The 16453-nt window shown below is 36.5% G+C and overlaps 2 protein-coding genes across 2 annotated transcripts; one reads left to right on the top strand and one right to left on the bottom strand.

The window, feature by feature from the left end:
- Positions 1 to 1157: 1157 nt before the first annotated feature.
- Positions 1158 to 12152, top strand: appbp2 (amyloid beta precursor protein (cytoplasmic tail) binding protein 2). The gene is made up of 13 exons (XM_079885146.1): positions 1158 to 1526; positions 3603 to 3691; positions 4888 to 5039; positions 5120 to 5243; positions 5618 to 5786; positions 5864 to 5953; positions 6045 to 6112; positions 6211 to 6316; positions 6409 to 6533; positions 7232 to 7317; positions 7517 to 7707; positions 7896 to 8061; positions 10365 to 12152. The coding sequence occupies exons 1-13, from the start codon at positions 1389 to 1391 to the stop codon at positions 10625 to 10627; spliced, it is 1767 nt and encodes a 588-aa protein (XP_079741272.1). The 5' UTR covers positions 1158 to 1388; the 3' UTR covers positions 10628 to 12152.
- A 1352-nt stretch (positions 12153 to 13504) lies between these two features.
- LOC307166655 (uncharacterized protein) lies at positions 13505 to 16097 on the bottom strand. Its single transcript, XM_079885147.1, has 6 exons — positions 15854 to 16097; positions 15606 to 15701; positions 14988 to 15100; positions 14787 to 14910; positions 14537 to 14709; positions 13505 to 14422 (listed from the first exon to the last, which is right to left on the bottom strand). The coding sequence occupies exons 1-6, from the start codon at positions 15885 to 15887 to the stop codon at positions 14357 to 14359; spliced, it is 606 nt and encodes a 201-aa protein (XP_079741273.1). The 5' UTR covers positions 15888 to 16097; the 3' UTR covers positions 13505 to 14356.
- Between the last annotated feature and the right edge of the window lie 356 nt (positions 16098 to 16453).

Below are 16453 nucleotides of genomic sequence, written 5' to 3'. Positions count from 1 at the left end.
CTAATAAATGTAAACCAAAATGTAAAGCAAAAATAAATGTAGGCTATATTTATTCTTTTATTTCCTTATTTATGTATAATTGTATTGTTTCACATTAATTTATTTTTTCATTTATAGTACATTTATTTAGTTCCACATTCATTTATTTATATATGTATTTATGTCAACATGTATTTCTTTCCACATTTATTTATTTTCACATTTATTTATTTCTACATTTCTTTGTCCGTATGGTAATGAGGGGGGCGTGTTTTACCTCAGACATAGCAATCAAGCTCAGAGTGGAAAGGGCAAAGCTTTGAGCCCAGAGTTACACCTTATGGTGGGACCAAACAAAATGCAAGAGGTGTGTGGACAAGTGAAAATAAATAAATGTATAAATAAATAAATAAATGTGGAAAGTTACATTTATTTTACATTTTAATTTACAATTACATTTAAATTAAATACAATTATAAATAAATAAGGAAATAAAAGTATAAACAAGTTTATTTTTGTTTTTTACATTTCTTTGTATATTTATTTATTATTTCGGCAGCTTTGGCATTTCATAACATGGATGATACAAGTAGACTGTCTCACAAGGGAAGGAACATTCACAAGGCATCTCATTCTATTCTATTCTATTCTTAAATATATTTAGATTAATGCAAAATAATAAATACTTTGTCATTGTCTATCGAGTCGTATATGTTTTCTAACTTGCAGTATGACGTATGTACCACAACCGCGAAAAAAAACGTGTTAAACAAGTTACAATTTATCAGCCGAACCCGAACCTCTCTGACCAGAAATATTTACTTGAAGTACCCCCTCAGATTTTAGTAAGTGTTTTGATTGCTTTTATTTTAAAATTATTTATTCCTTTTTATAATTTTGTGAACTTTTGACAAAAAATCTGTTTACTGCAGGATGAGTTCAATCTTTTCGTTCCATTTTCCCAGAAAATAAACGTTATATATTGTATGTATACCTGCTAAATATTAATTTTGTTTCCTGACACATTAACATTAAAATATCAAATAGATATGACACAAAAATTGTATTACTCTTGAGAGATTCCCGTCGTCCTCCCAGCGGACGTTATTTTGAACTACAGTCAAATGCGCGTTAGTGTTCGAGCGGAGCTCTAGTACTACGTCATTGCCTAAAGTGTCGTAGAGTGGGCGGGGCATCTCGATCGGGGATGAGCTTTAAACATGAGAGCATAACCTTAGGGTTGTGTTCCCTATCACTACAGTCCGTTTCAAACTCAAAAAGCGCTTCCAGGTGCGGGGGTGTATGAGGAGCATCAGAGTTAAGAGTTTTACCTCGATCAGGTAGCGAAGGAGGTAAAAGTAGGAGTGGAAGAGGGGGGGCTGTGGTTGGATTTAGTGAAAGAAAACAATATGGCCGCGGTGGAACTGGAATGGATCCCTGAGACCCTGTACAACACCGCTATCTCAGCCGTGGTAGACAACTATGGCCGATCGCGACGGGACATCCGCTCTCTGCCTGAAAATATACAGTTTGATGTGTACTACAAGGTAAGAAGGACAGTGAATGAGTGCATTGCGGAACAAACGTCAAAGCATCTGACACTTTTCACTAGCAGCTTGGCTAACAAAAACTGACCCAAGCTCTCAGTGCAGCGCTAGTTATGAGAGACTCGAGCTACGAGACGATTTAACCGTTAAGGTTTTCTGGTTTAAGAGTACACTCATTTCTGTGTGGCAGTTTAGGTTGAGACACATTGAAGTGCACACTATATTCCAGTTATCTTAGCCTGTAGCTTATCTGCTGCTGAATGATATATAGCTCTCTGGGTCAAGACTAACGTTAGTTAAACATAAAACACTATGACATTTCACTTTTTACCCTCTTAACCTTATTTATGGGTACTAGCTAAAATGGCATGTGAGTATTTAAACCATAACCGTGTTTCTAACAAATTCACAAGTTTTGGATGACATAATTGACATCTGCAAATATGGGTTGAATGGTTTGTCACCAACTACTGTGAAAACAATTAATAAACAGAAAAGACAAAAGTGACTATAATAAGGTTCCAATATTAACATGAACTAACAATGAAAAATACTTCTAAAGCATGTATTAATCTTAGTTAATGATTTACTTGCCAATTATTTTTAAATTACTTCTTGATTTGAGAGTTGTTGTTGTTGATTTTCTAAAACCACATTAACTAATGGGACCAAATTATTCATATTAATAGTTATGTAAAATGAAATATGCTCAATGTATCAAATATTTGCATTGCTCATGCATTTTAAGGCCACTTCATGTGACCTGCTTGACTTGCCCTCTTGTTTTTTTTTATTTGATTTGCCTTTTTGGACATTTAAGTTGGCAAATATGTGATTAAACCAATCCCACTGTTTTGTGTTCAAAGGCTATCAGAGTTTGTTATGACAAATTACATTAAATCTTTCATCATTCCTCAATCATTAGACAATAAATATTCTGCATTTCTGTATTGCCAAACTGAGTTTGAGAGGGGACTGTATTTATTATTTGGTTTGAAGATATAGTTAAATGAAGAATCAAGTTGAACTGGAACCCATTAGATTAGACCAGAGAAGGTTTATTGACGTAATTGTTCTTTCTCTAGGTAGTTTGGAGACTTTAGGTTTTTATTTTGCTTAAAGTAGAGATCTGCTTAGATAGTGGTTCTCAAACAGGGGGACTCCGCAAACTTCCAAGGGGATGTAAAGATTACTTAAGATTTAAAATAAGACAAAACAAGCATGGAAATAAGACAAAATTGGTTTAAAAAAGGTTTTATATATATATATATATATATATATATATATATATATATATATATATATATATATATATATATATATTAGGGCTGTCAAATCGCATCCAAAATAAAAGTTTGTGTTTACATAATATATGTGTGTGTATGGAGTATAATTATTTTCTATATATAAATACACACACATGCATATATATTTAAGAAAAATGTGTTATTTATATATAAAATATTTATATATAATATAAATTATATATAATATAAATATATATACACAGTATATACATGCAAATATTTCTTAAATATATACATGCATGTGTGTGTATTTATATATAGAAAATAATTATATACCGTACACACACATATATTATGTAAAATCAAACTTTTATTTTGGATGCGATTAATCGCGATTAATCGTTTGACAGCCCTATATATATATATATATATTACAATACAATTATTGTGGAAAATTGGAGTCAAAAAGTTTGAGAACCACTGACTTAGGATGATCATAGTTTTTAGCTTCAAATTTAACAGTAAAGGTTAAATGACTCTTCTATGTAGATAATTTGACCATTTAATCATTCAAATATTTTTCATTTCTTTGTAAGATCAGTCAATTTGGTGTCGAAAACCCAAATGTGCCAAACACAAACAAAATATTATTGGCACACGTCACGTATTGGTCTTGCACAAACTCTTCCTGATTGCACATTCTGTCTTTATAATTGCTACTTTTCTTGGTTTTCTGGGCCTTGGCACCCCCAAGGGAAAGCTTGTGTTGTCTTCTTTGTGTCACATGTACAGTAGGGTCAACAATCTCACATTTCTTCATGTGTTCCAGCTTTACCAGCAAGGCCGGCTCTGCCAGCTGGGAGGGGAGTTTTGTGAGCTGGAGGTCTTCGCTAAAGTCCTCAGGGCCTCTGACAAAAGGTAAATGACAGCCGAGTGAATCTGTCAAGGTAAAATAGCTCAAAGCCATACCTTAATGATGTGTATATGGCCAGACTGAATGAGATGGTGTGTGTGTGTGTGTGTGTGTGTGTGTGTGTGTGTGTGTGTGTGTGTGTGTGTGTGTGTGTGTGTGTGTGTGTGTGTGTGTGTGTGTGTGTGTGTGTGTGTGTGTGTGTGTGTGTGTGTGTGTGTGTGTGTGTGTGTGTGTGTATGTGTGGACATGTTTTTCTACACCGGTGGGGACTTAAACCTGAATGCACACAGACTCATGGGGACTCGTGTCACCGTGGGGACCTAAACTGAGGTCCCCATGGGTACAAAAGCTTATAAATCATACAGAATTAGTTTTTTTGAAAATGTAAAAATGCAGAATGTCTCCTGTGATGGGTAGGTTTAGGGATAGGGGCAGTGTAAGGGGATAGAATGTACAGTTTGTACAGTATAAAAACCATTACGTCTATGGAGAGTCCTCACAAAGATAGTGCACCAGACATGTGTGTGTGTGTGTGTGTGTGTGTGTGTGTGTGTGTGTGTGTGTGTGTGTGTGTGTGTATTTTGGTCTGATGAATCAAATCTCACATGATGTATATGTCCAGTCTTCAGTGGCACATTATTCTTCAGAAATCATTCTAATGCTGATTTGGTGCTCAAGAAATATTTCTTATTATTATCAATTTTGAAAACAGTTTTGCTACCTAATATTTTTGTGGAAATTACATTTAAAAAGACTTTACTGTCAATTTTGATAAATTGAATGCATCTTGGCTAAATTAAATTATTAATGTCTTTAAAAACAAAATCTTACTGACCCCCAACTTTTGAATGGTAGTACTGTGTGTGTATGTATATATATATATATATATATTTTTTTTTTATATATATATATATATATATATATATATATATATATATATACAGTATATATGTCATGTTAATATGTAAAGAGTTAAATGCATTGGCTTTATATAAGCCAATCTGCTCTCTAGATATCAGCTTAAAAACTGAATTGGTCCAACTGTAGTAGTAATATGCTACTATAATGTTTGTCATTGCATAACGTTAAAGAATCATCCCTATACCCCCTTTACCCTCACCTCAGGAAAAAAAAAAATGTCTAAGTCACTTTTAACATGGATACTGATTAGATGAAAGACATAACATGTTTTCTTCCACAGGCACCTCTTACACCACTGCTTCCAGGCTCTGATGGACCACGGTGTGAAGGTCGCTTCAGTCCTGGCCAACTCCTTCAGCCGCCGATGTTCATACATCGCAGAGTCAGATGCGCACGTGAAAGAGAAAGCTATACAGTTTGGCTTTGTTTTAGGTATGGTGCTCACTCTTCTGCTCTTTCAGCTTATAATAACAAGCTGTTGTAATTGTAATAATACTTTTCTTCCATCTCAGGTGGCTTTTTATCAGATGCCGGTTGGTATGGAGATGCAGAGAAAGTCTTTCTGTCTTGTCTCCAGCTGTGCACATTACATGATGAGGTTCTTCACTGGTATCGTGCAGTGGAGTGCTGTGTGAGGTGAGTAAATAGTTAGCTTGAGTCTCTTCTAGCAGTAAATGGTCAGTTAGTCATTTTAACAGTACTTGTGTCCCAAATGACGCACTATACATTGTGCACTATGTACTCAACCGTGTTGTGTATGAATTTTATAAGGTTATTTTGTCTGATCCCCCCTCTATTACGTAATTTAAGCTATGACAGTTGAGTGCATGAAGTGTCCAATATTACACACATTTAATGAAGTGCATCATCTGGGAAATTAAAATGTGATACACACTACTCACACTATTTATACTACAAAACAGCATATAATAGTGAATAATTACGTAAATTGGGACGCACCCAGTGTTATTAATATCTTACTAATGTGTTATTGGGACTTTGTGTGCCAGGTTACTTCATGTGCGTAATGGCAACTGCAAATACCACCTGGGAGAAGAGACTTTCAAATTGGCCCAGTCTTACATGGACAAACTAGCCAAACACGGCCATCAGGCTAATAAGGCTGCCCTGTATGGAGAATTGTGTGCCCTGCTATTTGCCAAAAGCCACTATGATGAGGTGAGTCCCAATGCAGCAATCCCAGATGAATGTTTGGAGAACGGCTGTCCTACAGTTGTGTTCCTTATGTGTTTTAGGCTTATAGGTGGTGTATAGAGGCTATGAGGGAGATCACTGTCGGCTTACCTGTGAAAGTAGTAGTTGATGTTCTCAGACAAGCCTCTAAGGTCAGTGATTGCTGGATGTTGGAGTTTTTTAAATAGATGTAAACTTCTGATCCATTGTCACATTACATCATCATGAAATTGATCCCTGCAGGCTTGTGTTGTTAAGCGGGAGTTCAGGAAAGCTGAACAACTGATAAAACATGCAGTTTTTTTGGCACGGTAAGAGCTTCCATGCATATTTAAAGCGCTGGTGATGGTGACATTGTTTGATTTTACAGCGATGAAATGCTTTATGTATTCCCACATTTTGTTTCCAGGGAACATTTTGGGCACAAGCACCCAAAATACTCAGATACACTACTAGATTATGGATTTTATCTCTTAAACGTGGATAATATCTGCCAATCAGTGGTCATTTACCAGGTGAGCTAAGAATTACTTCAAATTTGGGTTCTTTGCAAGTATAAATAAATGTTCTCATTCGCTGAAAAACAATGGGTGTGTTCTACCTTCAGATTGCACTCGATATTCGGCAATCCGTGTTTGGAGGAAAGAATATTCATGTTGCAACTGCACATGAGGACCTGGCGTATTCGTCTTACGTCCATCAGTACAGCTCTGGAAAATTCGATAACGCACTGTGAGTGTCTCAATCCTATCCTGAGTGCATTAGTTAGTTAATTTTGAGAATTATGATGACATCTGGGTGGGTAAATGAACTATATCAATGATTCCTGTACAGCTACTCACTCAGTGCTTACAGATGCTTCTAAATAGAATTATATAGGACACATAGATTGTTGATGATTCATAAACGGACGACTCTTATGAGCAGGTTCTCTTAATGAATTGTTTAAAAATAACTTAATTGTTATCCATTTGAATAATTCTGAATAAATCCTTCCTTAAATGAACTTTTCTTACAAAAAGCTGTAGTCTTGGGTGACGTGGGATTCCCTCGCTCTAAAAACACAATTCATTTGGCAACACTGAACAATACATAATCGTTCAGACAAACATTCCTCCTTTTACGATCACCATGAAAATACGAATAATTTAATTGGTGTCTTGAGTCCCTTCTTGAAAAGCAAGCTGCCAGTTTCCAAGATGAAACTTTGTATTTTTGTTTGCAACTAATCTCGTATGAACTTTTATACCATTTCATGTGTCCCTCGAGTGTTAAGAAGTCCATGACACAGATGTCCAGTAGTTGCCCTAACCTTTAACACAATTAAGTTGTTCTTTTAGAATTGTTTTTTTTTTTTTCTCTGTATTTTTTTTTCTTGGAAGTGTTTATCGAATAACGTACCAGTTTCATACTTTGAATTTTGCTTTTAGATTCCACGCAGAACGTGCCATAGACATCATAACTCACATTCTCCCTGAAGACCATCTGCTTCTGGCCTCGTCCAAGAGGGTGAAAGGTGAGACTAGCACTTTGAAAAGCTTTCATAACTCCCCTCATTCAGAGCTGCATTATTGGAATGACAACATTAAGATGGTAGCATTGGTTCAAAGTAGCATTATCTTTTCACTCTTCAGTTTGTTTAGGTTTTTTTTTTTTTTTCTTAATTGAAAAATCATGTTACTTCAGTAATTGTAATTCTGATGTTACATCTCAAGCACTAATCCTGGAGGAGATTGCCATCGATTGTCATAACAAAGAAACAGAGGAACGCCTCCTGCAGGAGGCCCATGATCTGCACCTCTCCTCCCTCCAGTTGGCCAAAAAAGCCTTCGGAGAGTTTAACGTTCAGACGGCGAAACACTACGGCAACCTGGGCCGCCTCTACCAATCCATGCGCAAATTCAAGGTTTTTATTTGTTCCTCCTTATTTAAACCTGTGAGAATGTTACCATTAATAATATATGGAAATCACAAGTGGATTGTTGTGAAAGCCATGTGTTTTTTTTCTATTGTGTAAGACAATCTCAACTTTTGAGTGCTTTTGAGGTTGCTGTTGGGCTGACTGACCTTTCCATGGTGTGATTTGTAATGCAGGAGGCAGAGGAGATGCACATCAAGGCCATTCAGATCAAGGAGCAGCTGTTGGGACAGGAGGACTATGAGGTGGCTCTGTCAGTGGGACACTTGGCCTCGCTCTATAATTATGACATGAATCAGTACGATGATGCCGAGCGCCTCTACTTGCGCTCCATCGCTATTGGTGAGGGTTACTTTTGTAGTTGCATTTTGGGTGGACATGCATGACATTTCTGTTCAGTTATTGTTCTTTTTCTAAATTATTGTTATTTATGTCGGTTGATATTGGACATATTTGTTGGATGAAATTGTTTATTTAATTATGCTCATTTCCACTATTTTTGCTTAATTAGTTGTTGTTTTTTTAAAGCTGCAGTCCGTAATTTTTTGGGGTTAAAAATTATCATAGTACATAACCAGCCAGTGTTCAAAACTATCTGCTTGCCGTAGCTCGATTCAAAACGGTAAGCTTGTAATAATGTTTTTAATTCCAGTGGTACTGGTGGATTTCTGCGGGAAATTCGAGCATGTCTTTGCGTCATTACGTCACATCTGTGCACATAAAGAAGGAGTCTCGGTTAGTAGGCTATATTGCATGTGAGGATGTTGGAGGTGGAGATTTATAGCCTTTTCTCACAGCACTTGATATAATTAAACTTATCAATTTGATGGCGGATCCAGAAAGGTTCAAACGACAATCACCAGTGACAACTGGAGATTCCCCCGTTGTAAAATGCAAAAGACTTCAGACCTCGAAGTGGCTCCAGAAAAAAAGAGACTGCATCCGGGCCCATGCGAAAACAAGGATAAATATCGGAAGGACATTAAATGTTGACTAAACGCAATGCTGATGTTGTTAACATTAACAATTTGAGAACAAAGTATAATTTGCATGGTTTGACGTGATATGATGAGCAATCATTAGATTTAATCAGCGCAATTTACTGCAATGCTTTTTTTTCCTTAGTTGGTCAGAACAAAAGTGGATGTTCAGATGTTATTTGTTACTCTTACTTGTTCAGATGACATTTTCCGGTGAAAATTCTTATGTTGGTCATACTTCCAAAAAGTAGAATCTGTGATTCCGAATGACAGTATCCACACCGGCGCGGCGACTGACACCCGCACATTCTCCTCAAAACATTGGATTCATCCGCGCTGTGCCGTGCCGAGGCACAACCCACGTAAAGTTGATAATTCCACGAATAACTGTAATTGCAGATTTCGAACAGAGATGGCGACAAAGAGGAAAAACTACGAACTGCAGCTTTAAAGATTAACAACTTAATTTTACATAAAAGATTTTTGTTTTTAATTCATTTTATATATTTTTTTATTTATTTAATGTTTACATTTTAACAATGTCGTTAAAACCAAAACCATTTTTCATTATGTACATAATGTAATTTAATTAAGTCACTTGGAACATTTAAAATGATTGATTTTTGTTTTGTTTGTTTTTATATTTATTTAGACTTTTTTTAAGTTCCAAGAACTTTGACCCTTGCTGGCAAAGTGAAATGCAATGAGAACATTTTTTAAAAGTGAGTTATTGTTATATATAGTCCGCAAAGTCAATTTTGAGAAAAATCAAGTTAAAGTTTTCTGAAGGTTCCAAAACAAAATCACCTAGCAACCATACCTTAAAATCCATCTGGTAATAAGACCGAAATTGGCACATGCCAAGTCAAAACCATATATCTATAAGAAAAATATATATTAAACTTTTTTTTTTTTTTTTTACATGATACCACATTTGTTTGATTAACATGAAACAGACAGCCTATATTAAGACCTACTGTACCGCACAGATCTAATATAATGTTACTCAGATGTTTTTCCACAACAGTTAACCAAATGTTCACTTACGACATAACAGATAATGTTTGCGTGGCTAGGCCTAGACAGAAATTTTGAAAAACTGTAATTCTGTGTATGTGTGTATATCGGGATCGTGCGCTGTCTGAGGCGTCTTTGTGCGCACGTCTTGGATATTGATTGATTGTTTTGTTTACATCAGCTTGAGTTCAGACTCATGTCATCGAGAATTCGCTATGAATATTCACAAAGTTGGAATGCTGCACTTTAAAACGATACCAAACATGTGCTTGAGGGGAAGTGCCAGTCATCAAGAAGTGAGCAAAGACAAAGGAAAGGCACTCCTCTCAGAAAACGTACAAAGAAAGATACTTTTAGATGTTTAATTGCTATTTGGAGCATTGGGATCGCTAGACAAGGGCTTAATGAACTAATTTTTGGGAAAACCTTAAATTCAACCAAAAGTACTAGCTCGGAAGTAGTAAGTTCCGACTCATTTTGCCAGCACGCCACATTTATTTGAAATAATCCTTTGTAACAATATAAAAAAAACTGTTTTGTCACTTTTGATCAATTTTCTTACTAAATAAAAGTATTAATTTCTTCTTCTTCAAATGTAGAATCTTGTTCTTAACTTAATAACATAAACTATTTGTCTGTTTCCTGCAGGCAAGAAGTTGTTCGGGGAGGGTTACAGTGGACTGGAATATGACTACAGAGGCCTGATAAAACTGTACAACTCAGTTGGAAACTACGAGAAGGTCTTTGAGTACCACAATATTCTGTCCAACTGGAATCGTTTAAGGGACAGGCAGTTTGCAGTAGCCAACGCGCTGGAGGACGTCAACACGAGCCCCCAGGTCACAGAGCAGGTGGTGCAGTCTTTCCTGCTTTCCCAGAGCCACGGTGCCGGACGCTCCTGTTTGGGCTAACGGCTGGGAAGCCTATCGCACTGCCCACCTGAAACATATAGATGTGCACATTCACCCACATTTCACTCCTTCACACCCATTTATTCACAAGTAGTCAAGACAGGGAGTGTGATCATCATCTTGAGCTTCTCAAGCTCTTGGACTGTCAATTCACTTGTACCAGCCACTCCCCATGCCCATTTTCCTTAAAATTGGAGAAAAACCATGACATCTTTCCGACCATGCTAACACTCTTGATGGATAAGCAACCATTCATTGAATCGGTTCACTCTTCTCGCAACTTTGAAGAACCAGACTATTTCTCTGACTTCAAGTGGAGTTGAATTAAAAAAACAGAAGTCCAACAAAGACTGAAAACACACCCTCTGTTGTTTTTTATTTTGTATTTGAAGGAGAGTTGCTCCACACTACAGAAATACTTTATTACCACATCATCTATATTGTGCTCTCAGAAAATGCACCCATAGAAGGAGATTCGACGAAATAAAAGCTCCGAGTGAAGGAACATCCGTAGATGTCCGTGTCACCATTAACACGAGGATTAGAGCTTGACTTCATGTAATGCAAAGCTTTGCATTTGTGGATTACCTGTGTGCTCTCTGGAAAATGAAACCAGCCATGTTACATTATGGACCATTATGTTTATTTTTGCTTTTTTATTATTAATTTGTGTCATGTGTGGAATTTATGGACCAGTGGGTTTACGAATGCTCTAGATACCTTGTTTTAAGTTCTCTTCTGGTTTTGTATTCCCTTAGTACTGACATAGCTTATTTTAAACTGCCAATAATTTATATGCAAGGTATGCTACAACTTGTAGGTGTAACGTTGCAAACAGATGAGCCAAAATAACTTCTGTTGATAATTATAATACGTGTGTGACCACAGTAAATTGCCATAATATTAACTAAACGGAGTGGGAGGACGAGTTCACAAAGCCGGCTTTCTGTCATAGCAAAGCCTTATACACACACACACACACACACAATATAAGCTGGAGCGGTGATAGTTACGGGACCAGGTTTCCCAGGTCGTTGTTGTTTTCCTTTCAGAGCTCGGCCCCGGGTGGCATAGATTAACACCCCTGGCCCACTGCCAGCTGACTGGACACACCAAAAAAAAAAAGGGCTGAGCGCAGCACCTGTCATTGTAAACCTGCGGTATAGTGCGCAGGGGTGTGAATCCACACACAGTTGTGTAGTAGCAGTGCAATATTTTGCTGAATGCACCTGTACCACACTCCAAATCCAATCAGTCTGACTCATTTCACTGCCGCTCCTCTGTTAAATATCCAAAAGCCACACAGACTCGTAACCAAGTTGACAAGGAGAACATTTCAAGTTGAATGAGGACTATTGCGATTAAATTGGCAATTTTTTTTGCTCACACCTCATAGTGAACTCATTGTTTTTTTGCTGAAACAAAGCCTTGCTTCAGGCTAGTCATGTAGAATGTGCTGTTAACGTCTTGCAGCTTTTTAGCCCTCGATCACGGCTGCAGCACCAGGACCCCAGCTCGAGCTGAAGTCCCAGCCTTAGTCTTAAAGGACTCTCAGCTGGTGGGGACCTAATTTGTCAGCCTTTTTCAAATAGCTTGCTTTGGTCGAAACCACCTGCAGAATTTCAAACACTTTTTGCCCTGTAAACCGAGCAAGAGATAGGCTAGAACATGCGAGGGACGTTATTTCACTCATTTTCACTCCTGAAAAATCCCTTTATTGTTAAGGTTGGGGTTTGATTGTGAAGAATCAGGCAATCTCAATACCAAGGGAAGGACGGGAATTTGCCTTGGTTAGAGAGATGGAATATTGTAACAAATAAACTGTGATCTTGCAAACTTGTTATAAGTGCATTTCCATTGACTATATTAGTGGAGTTCTCATATCAGATGACAATTTGAATATCAGATGTGAAAATAATGCACATGGGAAATAACTAAGCTTGGTGGATGCAGAAAGAATTTAATAAGTAGCTCTGATTGCTTCCTTCTGAATGTCGATTCAAGGGCTCATTCGTCAACCTCAAGTGGCATTTCATGGTTAGAAAGATGGTTGATCACTGTTGATCAAATCCATACTGTTTTTTTAAGTCAGAATAGGCCACAGTCCCCCCAAAAAACAAAGGTGCTTATGGGTCAAAAGTTCTCTTTCTTTGCATGTTTAAGTAATTGTATATAGAAGTAGATGCATAGCTACAAGTGGTTATTGTCCCAGTGAGCGTGACAAAAAAACAATCTTATACTGAGCAGTTAATGTCCCATGAAACAAGAGAACAATGAACTTTGAAACTCGAAAGTGATCACGGAAATTAATAAATAGCATCCTCTGACAATAAAAGCAATCCTGTCACTACAACCCTTCACTTTTCTTCTAAATCTGCCCTCAGAGTTGGAGAATGTATTTACGGGTTGATGACGATAAAGCGGGGCCTTTTTGATGCTAATTATCTTAATGAAGTCCTCGGACGTGCTAACACGTGTAGATTGTGATATAGCCAAAGTGCTGTTTCAGATGGACGATGGCGATCCTTGAAGTAACGACCTATGAGTGGATGTGATTTTTTTTTAATGATTTTTTTTAAAGACCTGTTCGTGTCTATATCCATTGGAGACACTCTAGGAGCGTTTGGCTAAAAAAAGAGGAAAATTGTGTTGTTTAACATTGATACTGACTGTTACCCTGGAAATGTCAGTAACCTGTGCCACAGTGAGCCTCTGCTTGGATATTCTTCAGTCATTGGCTTTATGTAACTCACCCCCAGTAGAGTCTGCTGTACATTGTACATCTGTAACCACCAAATCATTATTAAACTCATTTGTATCCACCATTGTGAAAATCTGTAACTACTTCTAACACAAAAAACAATATAGAGCTGTCTTATAGACTACAATGAGCAATATTGCTTCTGAAGTATTAAAATTGCTTTATTTTTGTCCTTTACATGATTATTCTTCACCTGTTTCTGAAGTCAATGTGATATGTTTGAGTCTATGACTTGAATGCAACGGGATCCTACAAAAAACACTCTTTCGGGTGATGGCTGAACAAAAAATTGAATAAAAGACTGTACTCAGCATGTGTACCTTTGTAAAATTAATGACCAGGTGTTTCATTTAGGAAATCCCTCTCAAATGACTGTATCCGTCCCAAAATATGGACGTTTGTATGAGATTTTTTTTTTTAAATGGAAAATTTCAACAAAACAATCACAACAGAACAGATAACAAGAGTAGCCCAGGCAAACATATTTAAGATACAGTGTTCATAAATTACAAAGGGGAGGAGGTAAAAAAAAAAAATTTGTAGTAAGAATATTTTATAATTAATACTTGTATTAGGCAAAGATACATTAAAATGATCAAAGGTGACAGTAGAGACTTTTTTGTTGTTACAAAAGATTTATATTTCAAATAAATGCTGTACTTTTGAATTCTCCATTCATCAAAAAAAATTCCCCACCAAAAAATCTTGAGCAACAAATCAGCATAGAATGATTTCTGAAGGATCATGTGACACTGAAGACTGGAGTAATGATGCTGAAAATTTAGCTTTTGACATTTTAAAATATATTCAAATAGAAAACAGTTATTTTAAATTGTAATAATATTTCATAATATTACTGTTATACTGTACCGGAAGTGCAGTATTTAAAATTTTGAACGGTAGTGTATATTACATTAGTAGTTAATAAATAATATTTTTTGTATACACACAAATATATATATATATCCCTAGTTGTTCTTTTCTTCCTCTTCATCCAACAATAAAAATTTCATATGGGTTGCGATGCACCACATCTGCAAAATGACACATGAACAATTACTGTTTACACACAGATGCCTCTATTGTGACAGTAAAAACATTAATTGCTGCCATAATTTATGATATTGCTGGGTAAACGTGCTCTTTACTTCAACTGCAAAGCACAGCAAGCGTCCTGCTGCCAGCACCAGAATCCCCAGAGTCTGTAGCCAGTATGGGGCATAGAGAGCATGAGACAGCACCTCATGCTGGTAGCCATACAGCCACACAGGCAAAACATGGAGACCTGCTATTGTCAGGATTCCCAAAGGTGTCTTGAAGCCTGCGTGAAGAATAACACTATTCATTCTGTGCTTCCAAAACTCTCAATGTTTAAAAAGAACAAATAACTCATGATACCTTTTGCCATCACTGCCTGCACCCAAACTGGGCTCTCTGTGAACGTGTTCTTCCACTGGGCACCTCTGGCATTGTGGTTGCACACAAATACACACCACTCTAGTGAAGACACCAGCCAGCCCCACTTCACAAGCACAGAGTACAAAGTGAACATTTCTAATACAAATATGTTTGTGACAAACAAGTACTGACTGAACTTACATCATAAAGCATGTTCCAGAGCATGCCACGTCCTACATTGTCAATGACCACATCCAGCCATGCACCGAACCTGGAGGTCTGCTGCAGCTTACGTGCCACCCAGCCGTCCACCCCTGCCACAAAGATAAAACACTAGATCAATTCATGTAAATACTAACATTTGTTAAATATACTTAAACTAATAATTTAACAAGTTTTGTTCGCCAAGGTTTTAACTTGCAGTGACATACATTTGTCAAAGGGTATGAGAAGTTCCTGGTTTTCCCCCAAAGAACTATGATGCATTTTACATGTTGCATGTACATATTTTCAGTAGAATAAATTATAAATAATATGTAAAATAAAGTAAAGCTTAAAATATGTAGCATGAAATACAACAAAAATTATATGCAAATGTACTTTTGTTTTACATATCATTATTATGTAATTTACTTTAAATAATTTGAAAACATTTTCTGACCCTGTTGTAAGTTTTGTGGTGCCATAGACCTATTTCTGGAAAGGTTCCATGGATGCTAAAGGTTCTTCATGAACCCACAGATGCCAATAATGAACCTTTATATTTAAGAGTGCATACATTTAGGCTATAATTTCCCTAGTTTTAATGTAAATACCTACCATCCAATATAATTGATAACACATACAAGGGTACAAAATTCTCTGGGTAACTATACAGCATCCAGGAACAGAGAACAAGAAGAATCCGGATATAACCTATAAAAAAGAAACAGTTTGTGTCATTAATAGACGTTTCCTGATTGAATGTGTGTGTCATAAATTAAGTGATATAATATTTTTGATTCTGTAAAATGAATTGTGCTGCTGAAATTAATGAATCGAAGTCACGTAATAATTACGTTACTCACCAATTACATTGGGCACAAAAAGCAAGACACCCATATCTTAAGTGATGCTCTCTGCTGCTGCCGCCACCGCCACGTGTCTATATTATATATTATATGAACATATCGCAAGTGATGCTCTCTACTTCTGCCGTCGCCACGTGCCTATATTAACGGTCACTCGTTTCTTATTTACATGACAGTGCACCTTGTGGTAAAGTGAGAGAATGTCTAATGAGGGTTTGGTAAAGTCTTCTTCTTCTTGTTTATTGACGGTTGACAAACCAGCTTTTAGGTGCATTACCGCCACAAACTGAACCGGAGTGTGGAACAATGAGGAAGGAAAACTTAAATAATAATAATAATAATAATAATAATAATAATAATAATAATAATGAAGAAAACAGAAAAATATATAAATTAAATATTTACTTACTTAATAAATTAATTATATTCTCAAATATAATCTTGTTGCCTTTATAGCCTATTGCAAAACCTCATTTTTCCTACCTTTTCTTGCCAACAGATTTTTTAATGACATGTCTTGGATTACTTTTTGCTGCCATTTTAGGAGCAACACTCGTCTTTCATTTTCATACTCTGTCCAGTATAATGTTCGACTGT

The sequence above is a fragment of the Squalius cephalus genome, assembly GCF_949319135.1.
Source record: "Squalius cephalus genome assembly, chromosome: 11".
Classification (NCBI taxonomy): domain Eukaryota; kingdom Metazoa; phylum Chordata; class Actinopteri; order Cypriniformes; family Leuciscidae; genus Squalius; species Squalius cephalus.
Note: the sequence above shows the minus strand (reverse complement) of the source record. Positions and strands in the feature narration are given on the sequence as shown.